Source organism: Chenopodium quinoa, unplaced genomic scaffold, assembly GCF_001683475.1.
Source record: "Chenopodium quinoa cultivar QQ74 unplaced genomic scaffold, ASM168347v1, whole genome shotgun sequence".
Taxonomy (NCBI): Eukaryota; Viridiplantae; Streptophyta; class Magnoliopsida; order Caryophyllales; family Amaranthaceae; genus Chenopodium; species Chenopodium quinoa.
The window spans coordinates 3,713,744-3,721,956 of NW_018744991.1; the positions used below are offsets into that span (position 1 = coordinate 3,713,744).

At 36.0% G+C, this 8,213-nt stretch overlaps 1 protein-coding gene across 1 annotated transcript; it reads left to right on the forward strand.

The window, feature by feature from the left end:
• The first annotated feature begins 1,062 nt into the window (after nt 1-1,062).
• On the forward strand, nt 1,063-6,984 carry LOC110707058 (protein transport protein SFT2-like). The gene is made up of 4 exons (XM_021885088.1): nt 1,063-1,467; nt 6,048-6,315; nt 6,420-6,524; nt 6,680-6,984. The coding sequence occupies exons 1-4, from the start codon at nt 1,253-1,255 to the stop codon at nt 6,788-6,790; spliced, it is 699 nt and encodes a 232-aa protein (XP_021740780.1). The 5' UTR covers nt 1,063-1,252; the 3' UTR covers nt 6,791-6,984.
• The last annotated feature ends 1,229 nt before the right edge of the window (nt 6,985-8,213 follow it).

The window sequence follows — 8,213 nt, forward strand, 5'->3', positions numbered from 1 at the left end:
ATTGGGTCTACTAAGTATGAGAAATGAATTAAATATTTTAAAAGCTTTCAGACTAATGAAATGGAACAAGTATTTAAAAACGGTCAGAAAAGAAAAATAGAGCAAGTATTTAAAAACGGAGGGAGTATATAATCCTCTCCCTTTCTCCAAAACGAAACATAGCCCCATCACGTGACTAGACTGTTTTTGGGGGGCTAGAAAAAACGGAGGGGAAATAATCGAGGTTGGGTAAAGGGGAGGGAATGGGATGGGTTTTAAGAGTCGGGGCAAAGGGAGGGGTAGTAATTACGACGGGTTTCGTAGTGGGTGAGTTTCATGGTGGATGGTCAAGAGGGAGTGGATTTCATGGTGGGGGAGCTGTCAAAGGTGGTAGAGGGGGGCTGGCAGAGGTGGTGCAAGAGTTTATTTAATTAATGAACCAGTCTCGTGTGTGACCAATTCACCACTTATAAAAGAATAAAATAACTCATGTAATACTGACTTAGTAACCCCTATAACACTGACTGATTTACCCTTTAATATTGACGAAGTAACCCTTTAACCCCTATTATACTAACGAAATAACCCCTGCCACGTGGTGTGGCCACCCACATATAAAACTTTGTGGTTTAGGAGCTATTAATTATCATTTAGATGAATAATGATGTCATTAAGAGTTTAAACAGGTTGATTAAGGAAAAAAGTAGAGTTAGTAGAATTAATGTGTTTTAGGGTAGTAATTAACAACTTTTTTTTTTTGGAGGTAGTAATTCACAAAGGCCCTTTTTTTTTTAGATAATAATTAACAAATTTTGCTATGTAAAATTACTTAAATTTGTCTAAATTTATCAGATGAAAAGTAAGAAGATAAAATATGAACAAAGTGAATAACATTAATTTAGTCACATTTGCCCACGCATAATTTTAACTACAAGCATTAATCTTACTTTATTCTTTATTTTAATATTGCCCTATATTAATTTTTTTACTCTTGTTAATACACAACTTTAATCATCAGTAGTGACTACGCCCAACGGCCCCAACCAATTTAGGCTACAACCAAGCCCCAAGCACGCCAACCGGTCACTTTAATTACACACGCACTCGTACTCGTTCTCAGGAAGAAGAACCGCTGTGTGCATCACTGTATCTCTAAACTACACAAATCAAAAACACCACCTAAATCTTCTTTGATTTCTTTCCCTTTGATCTCATCTTCTTCCTTTGTTCTTCCCATTTTTCTGGATTCAATTCTTCAGAAACCAGAGAAAGAATGAAAGCAGCTCAATCATGGTTTACAGGCACCAAGGAATTGCCGCAGACAACTTCCGCCAAACCATCGACTTCATCGTCGTTGTTAGCTGATTGGAATTCATACGCTGCTACTCAAGATCAAGATTCTTCCACCGATTTCTCTTCTACTTTAGGTTTTGATATTGAATCCGCTGTCAGATCCGCTAACGACACCGTTTCCGGCACTTTCAATGTGTAAGTTCTTCATCTTTTTCTACTACTTGGACATTACTACTGCTTCATTATCTTATTCATTTCAATTTCTAGGGTTTCAAGTAACTAACTAGGAAATCTAGGGATTTGATCATAAATGCACTTTAATTAAATTAGGTATTTTGGTGAAATATGATTTTTTAAGCAAAATTTCTGTTTTTGATGATGATTGGTTGGATGTCTAATACAGGGTTTACTACAGAAATTGGTGTTCTTTTGATTTGTTTTATACCTTCTGTCATTGATTTTGCTCAATTCTAGACTGAACTAGGATCATCAAGAGTTGTTGGATGGTTGAAAGTTTTGTTCTTGTTATTAATCTAGATACTCCGCATAATCTAGTTTCTGCTAGAGGAGCATGGGGTTGAGTTTGAGTTTGAGAAATCAACTTAGTGTACAGTGTACTATCCGGTTAGGGTTTGAGCTCATCTCATTTAAAGCTTAATTCCAGAGAACTCATGTATGTGCTTTGATCTTACTAAGCTCTTTTAACTATAGATTGTTTGCTCTTAATTTTTACTTTATATAATTAGAATACTGTGTGTGTAATTATCATACCATGATGACAATTATACCATGAGCACTTATTGATCTTTGTAGTGAATCTATATGAGCTTTATATGTAGCAATTATTCATGAACATAAATTAAGAAATCCTTTTGCGTTAAGAGTTTAGTCCACTTTGAAATTTGTTAGCATAATATATTTAGTGTACTTTAAAAAAATGGGTTGGAGATAGTACTTATAAATGTTTGAGCTAACTTATTAGGTGAGCTATACAAAAATGTTTGAGCTCGATACATACACTAATTGTTCCTACTCTTTCGTTGTTATATACCTAGTTATCTTTTAACTAAATTAGAAGTGTTAGTTGTAATCCCAAATTGTTATCACAAGTCAACCAACATCATATTTCAATTTAGCAAGAGCAAACACATAAAATTCCCCATAAATACCCAAATGAAATCATCACCTCGCCGGTGTCTATCAACCTCTCTTCTTTTTACCAGCTTACTTCTTCTTTAGTTCTTCGTTTTGTTGCTCGACTAATGTAATTCATTTTTTTTCCCTCTCTGTTTGATCTCCATGCGCCTAAAACTTGGGATTTTTGTTTTTGCTCCTCATTCTTCCTTTTTTCTCTTCTATTCCCCCTAATTCCTCCCTCTTCCTCCTTTTTCTTCCTCTTGATGAGCATTAGCAGCAGTTTCTCCAATTACCTCCTTATAATTAGCATTAGCAGCACTAGCACCATCATCCATATTCTCCTCATCACTCAATTTCTCAAGAAGATGCCGGTTACTATGAGTCTTCAAATCAATTTTTAAGAAATTAATATTCTGTTTAGGGCTAAAGTAACTCATATAACATCCAAGCTCCTCATTCTAGCACCTTGCTTGCTCAATTGCATGTCGAATTAAAAATCAAAGGTGGGCATCTGCATGATTAATACTAATAAGATTAATGTACTACTTGTCAATCACACTAGCTTAAGCTATTAACTCCACATAAGTTAACTATTTTAGCAAATTACTCATCAGCAACAACATTCGGATTCATGGGCTTTGGAACACGGATCCCCAAGGACCTTGAAACATGGGTCCCAATGGACATCACAGAAGTTGCAGTCAACAATCTCTATCTTCATAATTTCTTGGACGAGACTTTTTACTTTTTTATATAAAATTGGGTTGTATTAAACGCACAAGTAAAAAAAACCCACTCTCACTTACATTACGAAATGCCAAATTATCGTAAGCAGGCCACGTGTTAACTAACCACCTAAGTGTTCAGATTATTGTAACTTTAAATTGTTTGTGACCTTTTCATGTTTCTTTCATATGGATGACTTTATGTGCTCTTTATATTAGTGCAATCATATTGGATGTTAGTCTAATGCCATCTTGTAGTTGTTCAGGAAATTTGACAGCCTTGTGGTATGTTTGAGAATTTAGACTAAAATTTTAAACGAGATCCTTGGATATGCACGTCAGTTTTTCACTCTTAAATAGGCTACTGTCATGTTTCTATTTTTTCTCTTGCTCAATGAGCACTTGTTGAATCTTGATTACAGGTGTTCCCTTTGCTTTCCGTAGCAAGATAGATATCTTCTTTTATCATTAATGATCTGATAAATTAACTGGGCAGATATTTGATATTGGTTTTGGTATAACTATGAGGAAGATTAGATGTCTTCGAGTATGATGGAGTGTTGATAGAGCAGACATTGTTAAGGAGGGATTTGGGCATTGTGATCAGGGGTTCTTACAGAGAACTGTCAAGCTTGTAATTTTGATCAAATATGTTCAGTGAGAGAAGGAAGACATACTTGAACCCATGGCAAAAGATGGCATGGCAACATGGAATGATTTTTCTTTTTTTAATGGGGAGGTTTTGTTGGAACTAGAATATGCTGTCAAATTGAATTCCTGCAGGTAAAGGATAAATACATGATCTAATTTCAGCGCATTCCGTGAAATATGGTTCTTGCAGATGCTAAGATTGAGTGAGTAGCAAATAGCTCATGAATGGTACTTTCTGCTAGGCTGTAGCTAGGACAAGGTCACCAAATGAAGTTATTGTGTAATCCCATCTGTGGGTTGTTGTCATGTTGATGTTATTTGGTTTTCTATGTGCACTTAATGGAATCTTTTTATTGAGGCTAGTGCATTGGGAATGGTCTTATGGAATTAAATGGTGCGTCGAATTTTGAAATTGTCTTTATACAACACCCTTGGCCAAAGCCTCAAAATTTTCTAAGACCAGTCCCAGTGCATAGCTCTTATGAATGAAGCATCTTGTTTGGAGAGGACTTGGTGCCAACGCAGCTTGTTAAATTGTATTGCATGAGAACTCCCTCCGTTTTCTTTTAATTTACTCACTTTCCTTTTTTGAATGTTTCTTTTTAATTTACACACTTATAACTTACTATTTTTGGAAATGGGACCCACCACTTTTCCTCACACAAATGAATTTTTAAATTGTCACTTCCACATTTTACTTTCTTTCTCTCCTAAATTTGATACAATTCTGGGTTCTGTGAAAAAAAAGTTTGTAAATTTAAATTAATTTGGAGTACTTTGTTGCACCACTGTTAGGCACTAAAACTTTGCTTGGCCATCTATCACTAGCCTGCCTATTTAGCAAGACTATTTTTGTTAACTGTTTAATCTAGTGTTCTCTTCACCTATCAAAGACAAGCAATGATGATTGTGAGATTCACACTTTCTTCTATGTCATACACTTAAACCTATCTGTGTCTTTTGCTCTTTTCCCAGTATTGATTAGTTGCTTAATAATCCTTTTGCTTCCAAAAATACCCACCCCAAGTCAAGAGTCCCAGGATTAGTTGATTATGATTTCCAAGTATGGTTGGAGTTTCTGGAAATGCTGCTCTAAGAGGCCAAGACTATTGAAGTGTTCTGGCAAGTGTGTGTGTGTGTGTGTGTGTGTGTGTGTGTGTGTGTGTGTGAGAGAGAGAGAGAGAGAGAGAGATTTTTTTTTTTTTTTTTTTTGGGGGGGGGGTGTTGAGGGTTGGGTGTGAGCAATCGCTAAGCATCTAGTACTCTGATCTGATGGGTGATGATTTCACGTGGATGAGTGGATCCGGAGTTCCAGACCTCTGGCTTTCATAGTATTTACATGGGTGAACATTATTTTTTTTTTCTTGTAAAACAATACGCTAGCTGATTCTTCAGGCTACTTTTCCTGTAAATCCTGCTACCAAATATACAGCACAGATTGTGGCGAGAGTATTTGGACTTCGGAGTCAATAAACTATATATTTTAAAGCATTGAACACTACAGTTTCCATGCCTCCAAATTTGTTTGGATTGCAAAGGCTCCTATGAAGCTGAAGGCCTTTGTCTGGAAATCAGTTTTAAATATTTTAAAGTTAACACTTTTAAAATTTTCAGGTGGGGTAATCTACTATAACCTTGTTATCTAATGTTTGTATCCTGTGCTATGGAGGTGCAGAATCTGCCTCCGCCTCTTCTTTCAGTTTTTCCCTTGAGGTGGTAGGTGCTCTGTGAAATAGGCCCTTTAGGTTAGAAGGGGAGTTTAAGAATAATAGGAGGTAAAATTTGATGATTTAGGAGTAGGCTCTTTAGGTTAGAAGGGAAGTTTGGGAGTAATAGGAGGTTAAATATGTTGGTTCCAGGAGGTAAGATTTGTTGGTTTCGGAGTAAGTAATAGAAGGTGCTTTGGAAATGTGCTTTGGAAATGTGTGTTCTTTGGCTAAAGCATACTGGGACAGTGTCTTGCGCTATAACTTATAAGGCTAGTGGGGTTGATTTGTTATGTAATGTATGGTAATTTCAGCCTTTTGCGATCTGTGGAATCAGCTCCTTTTTCTGCATTGCTTTTGTTGGATGTCCAGACTCCAGCATGATTGGATATGTATATGGAGTACTTTGTTTTAGCTCCTTTCTGTTTTTGAGGATAATACTTACGCTTATTATGTGCTGCCCTAGCTTCCTAATCATAAACTCTCAGCTAAAAAAATATTTGATGATGTGTGGTGTGCTAATTCTTTGCTCTTGTTTTGGTATTTGTTTCACCAGGGTTTCTAAAGGGGTGAGAGACTTGCCAGGGAACCTGCAGACTGCCACTAGTAATGTACCCTCGGGAAAATCTCTAATGTACTTTGGTTTACTTCTAGCCACTGGAGTATTTTTTGTCTTCATTGCTTTCACTATGTTCCTTCCGGTCATGGTATTGATGCCTCAAAAGTTTGCTATCTGCTTCACTCTTGGATGTGGGTTCATCGTTGGGTCGTTTTTTGCACTGAGGGGGCCATCTAATCAGCTAGCTCATATGTCTACGAAAGAGGTACTTTCTATCATTTTTCAATAGGGACATTTGTTTTCTGCATCATGTAATCCCTGCATTTTTGTTGGTTTTTGCTGACAATACTTTTTTGTTCTCTTTTGCAGAGACTTCCATTTTCATTGGGAATTCTTGGCTGTATGTTTGGTACAATCTATGTTTCCATGGTGCTCCATAGCTACATTCTATCTGTTCTTTTCTCCGTGTTACAGGTATTTAGCTGTTTGATTTCCCTGTAAATTTCTTACAATTTCTATTTATCATGTTGATAATATTCACCTTCTCATAATGTCTGGCACTAAGTTTCTTGAGCATCCCCCAGAACCAATTCTGATAGGAGTTTGTTATCTTTTTTGAACTCTGGCAGGTATTTGCACTGACATACTATGCTATTTCTTACTTTCCTGGTGGTTCTTCTGGGTTGAAGTTCCTCACTTCTGCACTTACTTCATCAGTTACGAGATTATTTGGGAGGTGACATTCTTCATATCAAGCTGATTGCTAAGTGTTAATGCCATCGTAGAATTTATTTTCTCTCTTCCACATCAAACTCCCTGATTCTGCTTGATAATTGAAGGATGTATTCTAAAATGTTATTGTGTAGCTGTAGCGCAGTGTTCCCTCATTTGTGAATGTTTAAAAATCTATGAGTATAGCAAATCGTACAGGAAATTTTGTTTCAGAATGCAAATGATGCTGCATTGATTAAGATGTACCATCCACTTCAAGTTTGCAATTTGCTCCATGCTTTTGACTTCTGAAACAGAGAAAATGTGTATATACATTAAAAATGGTTATTCTTAAAGGAAAGAGCGAAGCTGATGTAGCAGCAGCCTGCAAGCTTGCGAAAATTTGAACTAGAACATTGAACAAATGGTTCATTGTCTAGATGCTTTTCTGATAAGAAAGCCGTTGTCCTTTCCTGAACAATTATCATCAATAATGAAAAGAAAATGACTTGCTAGTTGTTTCTTGACAAAAGCCTAATATTTCAATGCTGATTTCAATTGAATAGGGGCCAATAATTCATATTGTTAATTAAAATGTTGGTTGTCTATTCCTTTATTGGAGTAGACACTATACAATTATTATGCTACGCTTCCTACATAATGCTCACATAATAATAAGCATATTGGCTTAATATACTTTCATACGAGATATATTATTATTTTTTTATTACTATGAATGATGAAGTATTGTTTTAAGAATTTTTTTGATTTATGCACTGTTTTAGTGTTTACATACTCTATTTAAATTAGTAACAATGCAAATTCACCTTGTGGTTTAACATGCTAGACTAAAAAGCTTTTTGTGGCAAGGGAAACGATTGATAAGCTAAGTAGTATGTGTCTTGCTTCTTTTCACTTACAATGTACTTGTATGATTTTTCGCACCTACCATCACTGCAGCCACCACCACTATCATTCTAGCATCCGTATCACTGCCTCACCACCGATAGCCAAAGTCGTTACTCTACCACGACTATTAGTTGATTGAAATTCATGGACAGCATTTTACCCTAAATAATCTTGTATGACTATATGAAATAAGATTAAGTTAAAATTTGATAAATAAATAACAATCGTCTTGTGTACATTACATGTGAAACAGTAAGCTTAGCCCTCGATCTCTAATGGGACCACTAAATAATTAAAAGAGTGAGTGTCTGCTTCACTAAACAAGGTTACAATGGGACTAGAGTTGGTTGATGTTGCCTACTTGCCTCTTCCACATGTTTTGCATTTTAGCTATTGGCATTTGGCACTATTAGCTCTGGAGTCTGGACCGTGCTACGTATCTCCCTTTCGTTGCTAAATGCACTAATTAATGCGTATACTCCCTCTATCTCTATATATTTAGGACTTGTTTGGTTGACATAATAAAACATGGGAATTGAAACT